Genomic DNA, 18,310 nt, shown 5'->3' with positions numbered 1-18,310 from the left:
AAACAAGAGGATCTCCTGGGATTAGGCATTCCATAAACGTACCGTGGACAATGAGCCTGACCTCCTTCACTTGTTTGCCAGCAGTGTTGGTGGCACTGCACTGGTAACGACCCTTGTCAACCCTGCGAGCACTCTTGATGCGGAGAACTTGGTCCCTGTCCAGGAGCTCAACATTTGGATCACCCAAAAACAAGGGTCTGAAACAGAGAGCATTTTGCTTCACAGAATTCTGCCCCCACACTTTCAACATTAATTTAAACTGACAGTAAGAAGAAGAGGTTCTTTGGTAGCAGTAATTGTACCACCTGAGAGTGCCATTCAGCTCTAAATTAACGGCATTAATCACAAGAACCACCATGTAGCGACAAACTATTATGATTAACTCTACTCCTAACTTCTAAACAAAATCAAACCACAGAAAGTACTTTTCTCAGACCTCCAGGATGCCACCATCAAACCCAGAGTCGCACGCCTGACCTTAGCTCCTTTTCCTAATTCATTTAGTCATGCCAGGCCTTTGCTGATAACAAAATGTCAGCTACTACACAGGAACAACATATCCATAGTAACGAGTAAGGAACTGTCACAGCAGAGTATCTGTGAGTCCTGACCAATGCCTAAAACTAAACTACATTGTTAAACACCAAAACCAGCCAGTCGGATTATCAGCTAATATTTAAGAATTCTTCCGGTGTGCTTTCCTGGAAGATGAGATGAGGAATGGAAAGCATGCAGGCTATAAATGTATACAAACCTTCACTATGTATATATATATATATATATATAAAATTTTCAAACATTCAGTGCATATATGCAGAACTGCACAAGACACTAGCCAGCAAATATCTGACATGAATTCTGTCTACCAGTGAAAAAAATCATCTCAGCTAAACAACTCACAGAATAAACTCAAAGATATGGTTCTGATTATCTTGCTTCAACCATCATCTCCCCTCCAAAAACCCAAAAATCTGCTCTGCAAGTGACAATAATGGCTGAGTTCAGAAAGAAAAGTGGGATGTTAAGTTCTGATTAAATAATTTACCACCTCACATCACCCCAAATTCTGTAAGTTAACACTAAGTAGTTAAATACTGCACATCCTTCCCCTCTGCTCTAGGGGAAGAAGAGCCTGACACAAACCACAAAAGCTACAATATACTCACTTGCCATCCTTGAACCAATGAATGTCAGGAACAGGGAAGCCTTTGGCTCTGCATTCCAGAGTGATTTCCTGGTTGAGGATGACTGCCACTTCAGCAGGGGTATCAGCATCTATTATGCTCGGTGCAACTTTAAAAAGACAAACATTAAGGAATGACTGGTATTTAGCCAGGTAAGCTTTGTCCTGTGATGGAAGGGAATGCAACAGTGGATCTTACTACTCTTTTGAAACACCTTTAGTGTTCACTGCAGAGGGAATTCTGCTGATCACAACAGCCTACCTATCGTGACAAGCACTTTCCCATTTGCACTGGTGAACTGTACCTGGCAACACCCCTATGTCACACTGCACCCCCACAAAACAAAGCACCAAAGCCCAGAAATCAAAAGCAACATTTTGTCTGTGTAGCTACAAAAGAATGGCAAAGTATAAGCATTCAGTGCTTCAGCATCCAATAATTCATGAGCAGTGAAGAATCTATTTATAATGAGTTGACATTTATTGGCTTCTTAAATATCAACTGTTTTTCCAATCACCAACTAAAACCCAAACCAAACGAAAATTAACCCCAAACTAACCAAGTATATGGAGGTTAAACAGCTTCTCAGAACTTCCTGCTACGTTTATGGCTTTGCATGAGTACTGTCCTGCATCCTCAGTAGTAGCTTTCAGGAGCTTCAGTATCTTCCCGTTGTGCAAAATCTGGAGAGCACTGCTTTCCACAACCTTAGAGGAACCCAAGACATTAGCCTTATGTGATCCAAGCTACAGCAGCCAAGTATCACAGCTGGATTTTTAGAAGAAAATAGTAGTTTCAATGGAAGGATAATCTGTTTTCCCTTTCAGTTTCAGCACTAATCTCCTGCCTTGCTGCAATGTATTCAATATGGTTTGTAGCTCAGCCTAGGGGAGGGAGTGGGGAAACTCCAATCAGCAGTAATGGGCAGTCCCGGGAGTGCATAAAGGGACCTCACCTCATCTTAAACTATGACTTATCAGCTACAAGTGGAAACAGAGGACTCAAGGATAATCCTGAGGAATTCAATTCACCTCCAAAAGTTCTTATTTCTCCATCTATAGAATGAAAAAAATGGCAATATTGGTCCCCTCTGCATGGATTGGCCTCTACAATACTGGGGGATTGCCAAAGACAATTCCTAAGGAAATACTGAAAATCACGAGTTTACATTTGACTTACAGAATTAATAGATGAGCCGTACTTAGCTGCCTTTTTGTGGAAGTGTTCTTAAAGCACTTAAATATACATAAAGGCATTTACCTGTATTTATTTTCAATGAATTCTCATACCAAGCCCTCAAAAGTCCACAGTTAGATTAATCCCACATACCTGGATATCATCCTTATACCAGGAGATGACTGGAAAGGGGTTTCCAGTTACTTCACAGAAGAGACTTACAGGGTGATGAACAACCACAGATGTATTTGTCACCTTATCTTGATCTCTAATTTCAGGAGGAACTGCAAGAAAGCTCAACATTATGATTTAAGTCTTCCTATTCCAGTAATTTCCCTTCCTCCTTTCCATCCAGTCAAGGACCACTATAAATCAAAATTTTCAAACCTTTCTCATTCCCTTCCCACCATTTCCATTTGTCTTTAGGCTCTGGACATATCTCCCTGTGTCATTTCTAATCTTCACTAAAAACAGTCTTCTTTTGCTCAATAAGAAACTCCCAGGGAAATTCACTCAAACACAAGGACTATCAACATTTTAAGAGAATAACCTTAAAATTAATCTGAAATTGAATCTTGAAATCTAGTGTTATTTAGCATATGAAGGCAGCCTATTCCAGCATCATCTTTGTCTTCACAGGTTCAATTGTGCCCAAGAACCCCATCTATATTTTGTGCCACTATTAAATGCAGAGAGAATGGCCTTAAATAGTGGATTAGGAAATTCCAACCCCACTGAGGAGCCCTAATGGCACAAAATGGAATTCCTGCTCTTCTCAAAACAAGGATATAATCCTGCTCAGACATTAGAGCTAACTGTCATGGGAAGTGAACAAGGTTGGAATAAAAGTAATCTGTAGGGTTTCTATTTCCTTACTAGGATTCTGGAAGAATATCAACAACTAGAAATCTCCTAGTCTGTGTTCATTCTGGTAATTCTCCTCTCATTTGAAATGCAGATCTAACCTTCAGTCTGTAACTTCTACAATACAAAGCTTCATTTGTTATTAATATTAAAATTTTCAAGTATAACTGGAGTTTCTGCCAATAAGATGTACCTGGATTCTTGAGCAAAACAAAGATGGTTTGCGAATAAAGTCATGGAGAACAGAAAAAACAAGGGAAAAGAAAAACTACAGAGAGTGTCAGAAAAATAGAAGTACTTAGATTTTATAGTTTAATAACACAAGGGCAGATTTGGGCCATGGAATTTGCAAGAAGAAAACAGAAGAAACACTTCCAAGCCAGCACCCCAAGGCTGTATGTATTATTTACCATGGACTTTCAGGTTGTATCTCCTCTGTACGCTCCCAGCCTCATTGGCTGCCAAGCAGACGTAGTCCCCACTGTCTGAGGGTATGAGGGCAGCTATGACCAGGAGGGTCCCATCCTCCAGCACAGAGAGCCCTGGCTCAGCCCCGGTCAGCTCCCGCCCATTCCGCAGCCATTTGATGGCAGGCTTGGGAATACCTGTAAGGTAAAAGTGACACAGCCACAAATGCTTCACTCAGAACAAGAATGATTCAAATAACTCCTGCTGCTTGCTGGAAGTCTTTCTGGAAAGACAACACACAGGGAGACCAGGAGCTTCCAAGAGGAAGCCCAGCTGTTACAGGACATTTATAACATTAAAAATCTTCATCCTAAACATTGTAAAATCCTTGTTGGCTAGCAATGACTTTCCATAGGTCTTTCACACACAGTAGTCATTTAAATTACTGTTAAGTTTAGATTTTTCCATATAAAGCATACATGGAAAATACTGTGTGGATTGGACATTTTTACAAGAGCATTGTAATTTCCATGGTCAGCAGAAAAAGGTTCTTTTGTCACTGTAAGGGATAACAAAGACAGTCACCTTTCACAGGGCACGGGAACACAATCCGCTCGTTGGCCACTCTTTCTTGGAAGGGACTGTTGAATGGAGGGTCCAGGTCCTCAATAGTGGGAGGCTCTGAAAGAAAGTTAGACCCAAAAAACTTCTTGATCTCTGCTCCAAATATAAAAATACAGTTTGATAATACATTACACTAAGTCTCTCTCTTTCACACAAGGTCACATTCCAGTAACCCTCTTTACGTTGTCTGGAATAGGTATTACACAAGAAATGCCCATTTCAGTGGAATATTTAGGAAGCGAGCAGTCCAAGAGGCTTTCAAACTTGACAGAAAATAGTTCTCTTTAAATCTTGCTATATTTATTTTTAAAGCAATGTTTGTGCACAATCCGAAAAATATTATTTTAACTGTTTTTTTCCCCACAGCACATATTTTAGAGCTACTGCCATCCTTTGTTCTCCAGGTCTCATTTTAAACTTCTGTGCAGACTGAGACTATATGAAGAATATTCTTTATAATTAAATAAAGTTACTGAGAGTTCTTGGTTGTCTGTAGGAAGCGTTCTTCAGCCTGTCTAATCCAAAGGGATCAGAAGGTTGCCTTTAGACTATTGCAAAGAAACAGTTCCTGCTTAGCTTAAGTCAGTCATGCTCCATTGACATCTGTCAGCCCCTCAGGTGAGGAGTTATGCTACGTTTTTAAACTGGCACATTGACCACTTACCCTTTCACCATTTCAACATCATTTTTTAATTTAAATAGAGCAAGAGAGTGTGTGCACACTTAGTTTTTTTAAATTTCTGCAACCTCTCCAAAGACTACTTGCTCATTCTAATTATCCTCAATTACCATCAGAACATAACATCTAAACCAGATGTGGTTTTTGCATCTCATAAAAGTGGACTAGAGAAAACCCTGCCCTGCAAGGCCCCACCCCACGGCACTGGCAGGGAATCCCTGCCAGCCCAGGCCAGGGCAGGAGCGTGGCCCTGAACAAGTACCTTGCACTTGTACTGTGACCTCCACTGTGTCACTGCCTGCAATGTTGGTGGCCACACAGGTGTAGATGCCAGCATCAGGGAGCTGGATACTGTTGATGCCCAGAGCTCCATCCGGGCTCTGCGCGAACTTCCCCCCGTCTGTGGGCACGGCACCTGTGCCTCGGAACCAAGAGACCGATGGGGCAGGGACACCCTGGACACTGCAGGGAAGCTCCACTTGCTGTCCAGCCTGCACTTTCAGAACTTGAGGCCCACGATGGATCCTTGGAGGAACTGAGGAAGACAAGTTTAAGAAACAACATACAGAATCATTCTTAAGGCTGGGAGCGCTGGGGGTGGTCAGCCTGTTGAAGAGAAAGTTCCAGGGAGACCACAGAGCCCCTTCCAATGCCTAACGGGGCTCCAGAAGAGCTGGAGAGGGACTTGGGACAAGGGATGGAGGGACGACAAGGGGGAACTATTTTAAAGTAAGAGAGCAGAGATTCAGACCATGTATAAGGAAGACATTTTTTATGGTGAGGGTGGGGAGGCCCTGGCACAGAGTGCTCAGAGAAGCTGCTGCTGCTCCTGGATCCCTGGAAGGTCTATGGCCAGGTTGAACAGGGCTTGGGGCACCCTGGGATAGTGTGAGATGTCCCTGCCCATGGCAGGGGGTGGCACTGGGTGATCCTTAAAAGTCCCCTTCAACTCAAACCATTTTATGATCCTATGAAATTCTTTCCTATTTCTATAATTTTAGAAAATGTTCCTTATTTATTGAAATCAAATGCCCTCAGGTGACTACAAAAGCAGCCCTGCATAGAATTCTGTTCTCAGAATAGGATGGGCGATACCCTGATGCTGAATTTATTTGAACAAGCCACATTACACAACTCCCATGAGCACTGTCATATTCTGAGCACACTGGAAGTGCTGTGGGTACTGGCTCCTTATAACACAGAACAACTCAAAAGATTCTATGATAGAGAATCACATTTTCCTCCTGGCACTTTAATTTCCTTTCCCTAATCCCTGATCTTTGTACATTTCTAAACACAAGTTCAGACAAGGGAGATAAAATATGACTGGAAGTGATTTCACTGGTCCTATAGAAAAATATAAACCCACTCTAAGTCTTTTGCCACAATATTTCTTTTTCCGCTAAGGATCACTGACAATAAAAAGACTAAAAAAATGCCTGAAACAATAACAAGACATTATTCCAGACTTAACAGTGTGTGAGTGTTTAAGAGACAGTGGTTGGGCCCCAACATGCAGGGACAGCAGGAGAGAGACAAAGGAGCAACATGAGATAAAGGTAAGGAAAGGGAGAGGGACACAGGTTATGGCTGGAGCCACTGGACACCTTTACACATATCTATGTATTTGTGGGTGCTTATACAATATTTCCTTTCCACAAAATCAATAACTCACATATGAAGATAATACAACCTGAAAGAAAAACAGTTGAGAGGATTTAATGTCAATAGGAAAAAACTTTGAAAATCTCTTAAAGATGCTCAGTTCCATGTGGAAACTTGCAGATGATGAACCCTGGAGTTCCAACCCACCATGTACACTGAGCTTCACTGACTGAGTCACGTTCCCAGCAATGTTTGTGGCAACGCAGATATACATTCCACTGTCTGTAACTTGGGTCTCGCTGATCTTCATTGACCCTAAGGGGAGGAAAGTGTGTCTGGAAAAAGAAGAAGCAGATAAACCATATAAACATGTATGGAAATGTGAATGACTCTCCTTACACACTGCTAATGATTGCTATGAGCCAAAATAACATCGCTCTGACCATATTATGCAATTATGACTTACATTTACTCATTTTTTTCCTAACTCTTTATGGAGCCCCTATATTCAGAATACACAATAAATATCTAAAATTTAAGATCCAAATTACAAAATTTGCTTCTAGCTATTTATAGGGCTTATTAAAATGTGATAGAGGCAGAGAAATGGAGCTCTTCACCCTCTTGTGAAATTTTTTTCCTCAGCTCAGACCAGCAGGGTTAAAAATTTAAAACTTTTATTACTGCTTCATCCTGGCAAAAAATGATATTACGTTGATTCAAGATGGAAGACAGGATTTTGATTCAAAACAGTTCTGGTGTTTATAGGAATTGCCATTATTTCCCGGTAAATAATTAACTACACAGCATTAAGTTCTCCCACACTTCTGGTCACAGATCTGTAACACCAACAGCAACTTTGGCCAGCTAAGCCAAAATCTTCTGTAGGATTCAAAAGTAATAGGGACAGGGAAAATAAGTGAGGAGGGAAGAAAAAAATGACAGCTAAGGATTGATGAGAAGAAATTCAAGCTTGGCACTCAAGGTAACATCCAGAACTGGTGGGATCATCTGTCTGCCTTTCTGTGGCACTAATTAGGACAACATTATCGTAAGGACATAAATGGCAAATTTGGGGATTACAGTGGCTGGAGAGATGAATGGAAGGAAAGTGAAATGTATTTTCTCCAGTGTAAAATCTGTCTGATGCTACAATTCCTCCTCCACTGCCTGTATCTTTTCCAACTTTTTATCACTTTTTTATAAACCCGAAAGACAAATTTCTGAGGCAACTTCTCCTCCTTGATTTTGTCCAGTAATTACATTTGCTTTCTGATAAAAGTTCCCTCATATTTGATTGCCCTCTCCCTTTATTTACTGTTCACATTTCTAACAAATCTTTGGGTGGTCTCAAACAGTTCTGTTTGGACTAATCTGTAACTTTTGCTGACATCTGTAAATAATTTTATGGAATGGCCTGAACTGGACTTCTGTTCCTCTGGACAACATGGATCTCACCACAACAGGCATGAGCAAGTACTCTAATTTATCAGTGTCTCCTGAGGTAAAATAAGAACAAGTGAGAGACCAAGAATGCAGATTTGTTAGTGCATGTTCACAGGACACAGCAGAAAATCCCTCGTGGATTACTGACAACAAGCCAAATCCCTGCATGTGAGCCTCCTTCAGCAGACACAGTGGCTAAAGATCTGCTGAGGCTGTCACAGGCTCCCTGGAATTCCTCCAAGGTACAGGTTTGTCCACAAGGGAAAGAGGATCTCCAGAACAGTTCTTCAGCTCAGATGCTGGCTAATTCTGTCCATGGAATGACTGGGAGACACCAGCAAGCAGAGTGTGCCTTTGGCCAGCCTTGCCATTCTCTGTTTTATGGACACAGGTGGTGCCTGGCCCTTCTGAGGGACCCTGAGGAGCAGAAAGCAGCAGCATAGCCTGTGACAGTACCTGGCACTCCAATGGGGAGCATCTAGGGAATAGTCCCCTCATCCAGCTCATCTCCCCTCTTGCTCTGTGCCACATTAAATAATAAGGGAGAACTCCAGCACTGTCCAACACACCCCCAGCTCTTCATTCTCTAAGGCTGTCAGCTCAACATTTTGCAAGTATTTAACTCTGCTTTCACATGTTCAATAGTCTCTGGTGAGTTTTTGGATCAAAAACACAGCAAGCAACATGCCCTTGTCAGCACATCCAAACATTTATCATCATCATCTGTACCCTGCTGGCAGCCCAGGCTTCATGTAAATCACAGACGGTGCTCCCCTGAGCATAAATGCAAAGTACGTAAGGAAAAGAACACAATTTTTAAACAATTATAATCATGCACAGATGATGTGAGTCTCTGGGCACCGCTACAGTACAGATACTCAGGATCTCTTTCCTCTAAGCCTCCTGAGACTGGATATAAGCATATGCTGGAATAGGAGCTGTGCAACCATATACAGGCTTAGCAGGCTTGGAAAAGAGAGTTTCAAGACCCAGTACAACAGGTCAGGCAGGACAAAGTAACACCCCTTCTGAGCGGTCCTGTGGCAATCAGAAATCACACATCCTTCCAAAATCCTGACAGTTTAGAGGCAATTTCACTTTTCTTTTGTTTTCATCAAACATTGTTACCTTGGAGAGAATGGAGATATGAGCTGTGTTTCTTTGGCCCAGGTAATTATGGGAGGTGGCAAGCTCCTCACTTCACATGGAAGTGTGACATCTTCCCCTGCAACTACTGAGACCTCTATGGGTTTATCATGTGTATTTCCTTGCTGGTCTCCAGGCCTGGACACTCTAGGTTTCACTATAACATGGAACATGTTAAGAAGCTACAATGAATAAACATATTTGTACAAAATATAACACCATACAGCATTTCTTTTTTTCAAGTATTATACATTACAGTCCTATTTTAATGACCTGGCTACAATAGAAATAAACAGTGGTTTATGTGCTGTGCTTATGTACAGTGCCTGTAGCTCAGACATGCATTGATGCCCACATGGAACACCACAAATGCCAGAAAGCCTGGACTATCCATTCAAAAATATGGATAGGACAGATGGCTGTAATTCCTGCATGTGCTGAGCTCGGTATTCCATAGGTAGTTAGTTAGCAACAACTCCCTGTACTGTTACACTATAACCCCAGTAACTCCGAGCCATAAAAACTTTGCAAAGCACACCTACACCTGAACCAAATTTTAGAACAATGGATTGATGATGACAGGAAAGCTTGGGACTGGTGGGATTAAGGGATCTTCATTCTTCTCTCAGCAGGAAATTCTACCCCCGTACAGATGCTTCCTGTCCACTTCCATAAAGCTGAAATTATGCTCAGCCCAAGGCCCATGAACTTGAGCTAAGAGGGATAAGGAGGCTTTAAGGGAATTACAGTGGCTGAAGGACAGGCCTTTTGGGATCAGCCATGTATAAAATTTCCTGGTTTGGGGATCCCAAAGCACTAACTAGAGAAGAATTCCCATCCCATGTGCCTTGGGTATGTCTAGTCCCAATGCACTGGATGGGTGACAGGGGCACTGCAGCTGAGCTGAGGTGACACTCACCATAGACAGTCAGCTGCACCTTCCTGGTGGCATAGCCAGCAGCATTGGTGGCGGTACACACATATTCCCCACTCTCTTCTCCCCCTGGGGACACCACGTACAGGCTTCCATCTGACCCTGCCGAGAACCTCAGGTTGCTGGGAAGGATTACCTCTCCTTTCTGTGCAAAGAAAAATTATGAAAGTCCACAGTGCCAGTATTTCCAAAATAAAGCAAATTACAATTATTTAATTCAATAAAATCTGCTTTTATTTTTTCAAGGCTGAGATAGACAAAATATTTTATATTAACTATGAAACTTGGCCGTAAAATTCCATTTATACAAACTAATTAACTACAATTAACTTTTCACAGTCCTTGAGTATCATTTTGGAAGCAGTAATGAGAACAGAAGCATCAGGATTCTTATGAAGAAAATTTGCTGCATTTTACAGATGCAAGTCTTAAAAGAAAATTAAAAAAACAATAGTCAAGAAATAAAATCAAGATTTCAACTGAATTAATTTGACATTGATTTCTGATGTCAAAATGAATCTTCTCCACATTACACTAACTTCTTAGTCAGCTTCCTCCCCATCTGTAGTTGAATAAGTGGTAAAATAAAGAAAAATAAATTCTTCCATGTTCTCTTCCCTACCAAACCAACAGTTAACCATGCTTCTTCTTTGAAACAAACCTGTTCCCAAGTTCCTAATCAGTTACTCCTGCACAACTTCAGAGGCCCAAAAGTGCCTCCACAGCACATCATGTGAGCTGTAACACACCCCAAATAACTGTTACTACCAGAAACTATCCTGTTCAAAGAGGGAAAAAAACCCAACAAAACTGGCTTTAAAAGCCAGTCTTAAAGACCAATTCCCTCAAAGGCTGAGGTCCTCCTCAGTGTACATCTTGTCAAGGCCATGACTGAAAAGTCATGTGTTAACCCCACAATGCCATTCCTCCAGGAAAAAAGTCAGAGCTCCCCAAGAAAAATGAACTCACCATCTGTGGCAGGCTGCCTAAACACAAATTATCAACTCACAACAGGAACAAGAACAATTTCTAAAGTGTAAAACCCATAAAGATACAGCGATAACCTAAATCCTGCCGAAGAATAGAACACTGAGCTGTGGCAGGACCACAGCCAAAAGTTCTGCTCTAAGAAACAAAAGCAGTTCTGAACAGAGATCTCCAGGTGCCTCCCAACTGGAATTTTAGGCCATGTTCTTTGACTATAGTTTTTATGACAAGTAAATTACATATTCAGCCCATTTTTCAGCATGAACAGCTCAAAGGTGAGAGATTACCTTGGACCAAACAATGGATGGCTTGGGAACTCCACTTGCTTTGCAGGGCAGCGTCACTGGGATTCCTTCAATGGTGCTGAATATCTGCTGTCCGTGCTGAATGACAGGCAGGACTACAGACATGCAAATATTAAAGACATGCAGAACCCATTTCAACATGGCACAACTATTACAATAAAATCCTTACATTCAATTACTACTTCCTACAGGCAAGCAGGATTTGGGACCTTTCAGCCTCTTCTTCAACCCTAACATGGACAAGGAACCACCTTCCAGCCTTTCAGGACAGAATAAATCCCTCTTCATTACAGAGCCTGTCAGCCATAGGTTTATCACTGCATTATGTACACACAGTTTTAAACTAACTACCGGTATTTCACTTTTGACTTTGAAAGGCTTTGTCACATTATCCTCCTACTACATTTTAGGCTTTGCTTCTCAAGATCAGTAACAGGAGACAACAAAAACGTGAATGGCCTCACTCAGTTGAGCTGCCTTTGAATTAACAGAAAAATAAGCTAAGATTTAAGAGTACAATACCAAAACCAAGATATTTCTAAACACATACAAAGATATTACTTTTTGTTCTCAAGCTTTGAAACATTCAAAAAAACTAGTGTTGACATGGAAGATCTTATGGGTACTTCCATGTACTAAAGGTTTATAGTCATTCTTTATATAAAAGAAGGTTTCTGCATCTTCAGTGAAGCTTAAAATTAATCTCCCATGATTCATTTAACATGTGAGAAAATTTAACATGTGAAAAATCCTTAAGTAATTGTGGCCTCACAGAGTTAACACAAATATACTCAGTAGAAACACGGATGGGTTACCAGAGTGCTAACACTTTGTCTTGCTGTCAGTTCAGTTTTTGCTGTTTTAATTAAAGAGAAAAAATAAGGGGGAGGAGAACAGGGATGACACCATAAACAACAAAGGATTACTTTTACCAAACTCATAATTCATTTTCTTTTATTCTAATTTTCCCATGAGCTGTGCTTCCTTACCCCAGTTATGAAACATTCAGACAGCACTTCTCATGGTTTTCCAACAAACTCCCACTTGCACCCGTTTGTTAATTAAACCAGATGAAGACTGCACAGCCCAGCCTTTGAATGAGGATCTTTTGTGAACACAACATAGTTTTATTTGATATTACTTGAAAAACAGTCTTGATCGCTCAGCTCTTTCCTGCGCAGTGGATCCAATCTCCCCCCCGTGTTACTTTACAAAGTAACATCATGACAGAAGAGGTAATGCAGGAAGTTGGTGTAAGTGCAGCAAAGCAGTGAAAGCTGCTGTGGTCAGTGCTGCCCTTCCCTTGTGCCCAAGAACAAAGGCCAGCCCTGTTGCTCACCGAACACGTGGACAGTGGTGGTGCTGTTGCTGGTGCCCACCACGCTGCTGGCCATGCAGGTGTAATCCCCCCCGTCCTGCAGCCGAACCCGCTCCAGGTGCAGGCTCCCATCGCTGCGCACGCTCACATACGGATTGGGAACCAGCTGCCAAAGGAGAGATGGAACTTTTCACTGGGAAAACACTCCTTGACAATGCTCACTTTGGGATGCAGTGTGGCCTCACTTGACTATGTCACATTGTTAAAAATTATGTGTTCCTGGAGATTTTTACTAGAGCTTTTCCTACTTTCCATCCTTCGTACAATGTAATTTTTCTTGAGAGTTTCAGTAGCACCTCGTGTTTACTACTGGAGTGAGAGTGAGAACTGCAAGAGACACTCTGTTCTGCCACAGCACATCCTGTGTTGCCACTCCTGCTTTTAATGAAGCAAACCCAAATTCAGCTCAATTATTTCACTGTATTTTTACTGGTTATTCTAGTAATTGATAAGTACAATGACTTGTTCTTCTTCCACAAGCAGACTATTTTCCTTTACAGTTATCAAAGCCTTCTAACTTCCATAACCATCAAACAAATCAGCTCTGAAGCAAACCATTGTGAAAGAGAATTATAACTTTCACCAAGGAGTAACCCTTGAAGAGTTATATATCCTACAGCAACATCAAACACCCTGAGCTTGGCAGCACAGTCCTCCCTCATAAAGGGTTGTTAGAAAGAAAATCTGTTCCAGTCACACTCAGAAGCAGCTGAATTCCTCTCTAAATATAACTTGCTCCAACACTTTCCTTGGAGCACAGCTTTTCCCAGCAGTTTACAATGCCAGGAAACCAGCACTACTAGAGAAAGGAATTAGCAACTCAACAAGGAGGATCCTGCCAGTATTTCTCACACAGCTTACAGCCGGTGCTCCTTGCACAGCCTAAGAAAAAGCCAGTGATTCCCAGAGACAAATAAAGAAAGCAGAAAACCTGAACAGGGGTCAGGTAGTATGAGGTTCTCCTTTGTGACAATGAATTAGACATTTTGCTACAGTATTTTAATTCTAGTTGTGCAGAAAGGGTTTTAGGGAGAAATTAGCAACAAAGATAAAAAGCAGCTTCACAGGGTAAGTCATTTTAGTATTAAAGAACTGAAGTTTCATTCACAAAACCAACCTAAGTGTGGTGTCTACAGCACCTTTCTAGAACCTTTGAGTGCTTTGGAGTGGAAGGGACCATAAATTTGTGTCTCCAGGAAGTATAAACTGGCATGTTATACATGGTATGCTCCCAAGTGAGAAAGAAAAAACACACTAATTCATGCTCTGAGTAGAGCACCACCAGGAAAGGAGAATATGGAACAGGGATATTGTTATTTACCTCAGCACATCAGCAACAGGAAAAGTCAAGATGTTACAACATCCTAAATCTACAGAAATTTTCTGGTACCTCTATTTAAAAAAAACCAACTTCTGTCATTCTACTGGGTATATTCCACTAGCATTTCTATATTCAGAGTCCAAGGCTGAAGTTCATGAGCTACAAAAATGCATAAAACTTGTTTGAAAGTAAGCAAAATAGAAGATAAAAGGATAATTCACAAATACTTTGGTTCCAAGTTCTTTTCTAGACCTCCACATCCCCCACTGTCTTCTCCTATTCCCTCATCCGTACTTCAGGGTCAGAAATTACCTGGCATGGGCAGTGATCACATTAACTTTGGTAAATTAAACCAAGCTGTTATCATGCCTTGAGATGTCAGTTGTAGCTTTCCTCTGCCAATAAATCTCACAGGAAACAAAGTAGTCTTACCACCACATTGTTCTTAATCCATCTTCTCTCTGGAATGGGGTTCCCAGCAAGCAGAACACAAGGCAAAGTGAGCTGCTGGCCCTCAATGACATTGGCTGTGGCCGGGCTTGCTCCAATCAGAGGAGTGACTTGAACAAAAGGAAGAGTGAGAAGAAATTACTAGGAATTTTTATATACTCATGTAAATTACTAAATTAAATAAGTATTAAATTGAAGACATGAAAAAAAAGAGAAGCAAATGTAGGGGTGGGGTAGCACAGAAGTGATAGGAAGCTAGGGAAATACAAAAACACTGATCCTTAGCCTAAGGAATTGCAGAAAATAGAATAATCTGTCCAGCTGAAACTGGATCCAATCAAAGGTTTCCCTGGGAACTCATGTTCCCCTGGCACCAAGTTGATTTATTTTTTCTTACTTGGGCAAAATACCAAAGAACAGAAGTAGTGGGTTTGGGGAGGCCAAAGGTAAGTTGTAATTATCAATGGGCATAAAATTGTGAAGGATAAGAAGAGAGGTCACAGCCTAGCAGAAAATCTGCACTGTCTGTGAAAAGCCAACAGCAAACATGCCTGGGCACATGGCTGAGAAATTAAATTAAGTACTGGGGATTAAATAATACTTTTAAACAGGTAAAAACCACGTCTATCAAACACTACCAGCATTAATGGCTCTTGCAATAAGTTTGAAGTTAACAAACGGTTTCTTTGATGGCAGAGAGACTGTTCTTATCCTCATACAAATGTACACATTCCATTGCATTATTCTTCTTTTTATTGCCAGATATCAAACTGAGATAACAACCAAGTCTCTAACAGCATGGATACGTGAAAGAGAGTACAACTGTATGGGATATTAGGACGGAATTGTTCCTTGTGTGGGTGGGGAGGCCCTGGCACAGGGTGCCCAGAGAAGCTGCGGCTATCCCTGGATCCCTGAAAGTGTCCAAGGCCAGACTGGATGGGGCTTGGAGCAACCTGGGATAGTAGAAGGTGTCCCTGCCCATGGCAAGGGGGTAGGACTGAATGGGCTTTAAGGTCCCTTCCAATCCAAACCATTGTGGGATTTTGTGGTCAAGGCAAGACATTCATTGTCTTCTTGGATCACCAAGATTCCTTCCCACCTATCTCAACACTGACCCAACCATGTTCATTGCTGCCTTGTTTCTTTGTTTTTTTAGATTAATTAAATGGCAGAAACTCCATTATTAGCATTCATCATAATGGCGATTTTTCAGATTTTTTCATTCCGCAATAAATTTACTTAGGAATAAGGAAAAAAACCATAGGATAAATCACTTCTTTAAGGTCCAAACTAAAAGTGCAGGTGAAACTAATTCCAGTTAGTGAACCAGTCAAAAAAATATCCTAACAAACTAAATCCACTGAACTCAATTACAATATTTCATGTAAATGTTTTCTAATTCAGTTTGTATGGATGACACATAAATACAGCACACAGATAGCTCAGGATATATGGACATAACCCCCAGACGTCCTGTTTGCTGCCCAAACACCAGCAGCTCCTACTGCCATGCACTGTTCTTACCCAGTCCTGTCACTGTGACTGTGGCTGGCCTGGACTGAATCCTTCCAAACTGGTTCTCAGCTTCACAGATATAAGTCCCTTCATCACTGACCCACAGATCTACAGGGGGGAAAAAAGAGTTGACTGCAGCATCTGAAATTTTGCAGAATGAACAGTCTGCCCCCACACCCCACACATGGACACCATGTCCTTGCCTCTCCCACCTTCAAACACTCAGTTTCAAACCAAGCATTCTTTCCATCAGTCACCAAGTACAGAAGCAATGAAAATATAGAAAGGAATTAAATGCTAATTAAGAAAACAGATTAATATTACTTAGCATAGGAGTGACTGAAATGCTCAAAAATAATCAAAATCACAAAGCCACTTGCAAAGTTTTTGATTATTACACAAATTAGGACAGATTTAAAACAGAGTTTAGAACCAATTTTCTACAAAAAAACAAACCAAAACAAACAAAAAAAACCCCACCCACAAAAATGCCCATCAAAACAAAACAAACCCCAACAAAAAAGAAAATTCGTGGCTTCTCAGGATCAGAGACCATAGCCCACATTTATTTTAACAAAGATATAATAATTTGCATGAAGAAGAGTGAAGCCAATGACCAAACACAACTGAATTCACAAGCTCACAGCAAAATGAACTGCACGTCAAACAGCAATAATGTCACAGCATCACAAATACAATCTGTGATAAAAATCAGTCTTTTTACATAGTTAATTTAATAAAGTCATGTAGCAACTTAAATGCCTTGCAAATGTCTACATTCCTCGTGGAATTCTGCTCTTCTAAGGTTGAGTCTACCTACTCTGGATGGCCAGTGCGCCTGTCCTGAGCTGGCTGCTGGAGCCGAGTGTGAAGGGCCGGGAGAAGAGGGGAGCCCCATCCAGCCTCCTCCACGTGACCCTGGGCTCAGGGTAGCCCTGCACATAGCACAGAAGCGTCACATTGGAGCCCAGATCTGCGGATTCGTCACCTGGCTCCTGTGTGAAAACGGGGGGAGCTGGGGAGAGAGCACATGCAGAAAGTGAGCATTGTAACACAACAATCCCATTCTCCAATACCACAAACTGTCTCAATTTATGTCCCACTGTGCACAGGTTTTCTTCTAACATTCCCAACTCTAGGAGCACCTTAAGTATCAGCTTTGCTAAATCCCTTGTCTTCTGCAAACAGTGCCATTCATTCAGAAAGCAGATGTGCCAGACACGAACATTTAACAGGATGCAATGTGTCAGACCACAGGCAGATGGAAAGAATTAGGAAATGAAGAGAGGAAGGGCTAAATTACAATAATCTCACATAGTAACTCCAGTTTGTGTAATTAATTCTCTATCTGAGAATTTTGTAAGGTTGAGGTTTGAACAGCTTCCTCCTCCTGTGCCTCTCTTTCTCCCCATAGCTTTTATGCTTCACAAAAGAAGAAAGACCAGGCTGGAAACAGATGGGCTTTAAGGTCCCTTCCAATGCAAACCATTCTGTGATTCCAAGCTGGAGTCCAAACGGGACAAGAAAAACTGCTTAGCCAACACCACCAGAAGGTGTTCCCAGCACACACGGAGATCTGTGAGAAAGATTTGGGGAGCCAAAGCACTACTCCATGACCAGTACAGAAAATCTGCAGTCTGAATGTGCCCCTGCAGGTTTTAACTACTTACAGCCAACATCCAGAGTTATCTTGCCAGCAGCCCTCCCTGCCTCGTTGGTGGCCACACACGTGTAGTCACCAGCATCCAGGTCTTGTGTTTCCTGGATCTTCAAAAGACCCCGGTGAATATCAATAATGAGAAATGCTGATGCCCTCAACTCTAAGTCACCTAAGTCCAGATAGAAAAAGGCAATGTGTTTATATCAAATATATACCTATATTTATCAAAATTATCCCAATAAAACAATGTTCAAGTTTGAGTTAGTCCATAACACAGCTGTAGGAATTCAGCAGATGAGAACTATGACTCCCACTCAACCGAGAGGAAAAGTTTATTACTACATTAAATACATCCTTTTTTATTTATTGGTTCCACAAGGCAAACACAAATCTAAGTACCTCTGGACAGAGATCAGGATTAGGACAGTGTGTCAGGCTGTATTTCTCCTTCCCTAATTAGAGGCTACACAAAAACAGAACAATAAAGGCTACAGAAAAATATTTTGTGATTTTTGTAGCATAAAGCTAAACATTTTCTGAAAGAATGAACCTTACTTAAGCAGGCAGGAGGCTCAGCTTTGTTTTACTATTATTAACTATGCTACAGTGTGCAAATTCACCATAT

The 18,310-nt window shown here is 41.4% G+C and overlaps 1 protein-coding gene across 1 annotated transcript in view; it reads right to left on the bottom strand.

Moving 5' to 3' along the window:
* HMCN1 (hemicentin 1) overlaps positions 1-18,310 on the bottom strand; it is a 172,970-nt gene that overhangs the window by 85,539 nt on the left and 69,121 nt on the right. The window contains exons 15-30 of the mRNA XM_023931592.2: positions 17,696-17,854; positions 16,846-17,040; positions 16,035-16,133; positions 14,490-14,617; positions 12,698-12,842; positions 11,341-11,453; positions 10,052-10,211; positions 9,115-9,289; positions 6,748-6,875; positions 5,198-5,470; positions 4,218-4,313; positions 3,635-3,829; positions 2,514-2,644; positions 1,744-1,891; positions 1,167-1,293; positions 43-197 (exon numbers count right to left, since the gene is read on the bottom strand). Of these exons, the coding sequence (XP_023787360.2) occupies positions 43-197; positions 1,167-1,293; positions 1,744-1,891; positions 2,514-2,644; positions 3,635-3,829; positions 4,218-4,313; positions 5,198-5,470; positions 6,748-6,875; positions 9,115-9,289; positions 10,052-10,211; positions 11,341-11,453; positions 12,698-12,842; positions 14,490-14,617; positions 16,035-16,133; positions 16,846-17,040; positions 17,696-17,854 (2,427 nt within the window). The remainder of the gene's footprint in view (positions 1-42; positions 198-1,166; positions 1,294-1,743; positions 1,892-2,513; positions 2,645-3,634; positions 3,830-4,217; positions 4,314-5,197; positions 5,471-6,747; positions 6,876-9,114; positions 9,290-10,051; positions 10,212-11,340; positions 11,454-12,697; positions 12,843-14,489; positions 14,618-16,034; positions 16,134-16,845; positions 17,041-17,695; positions 17,855-18,310) is intronic.

Source organism: Cyanistes caeruleus, chromosome 9, assembly GCF_971803275.1.
Source record: "Cyanistes caeruleus chromosome 9, bCyaCae1.hap1.1, whole genome shotgun sequence".
NCBI classification, from domain to species: Eukaryota; Metazoa; Chordata; class Aves; order Passeriformes; family Paridae; genus Cyanistes; species Cyanistes caeruleus.
Note: the sequence above shows the minus strand (reverse complement) of the source record. Positions and strands in the feature narration are given on the sequence as shown.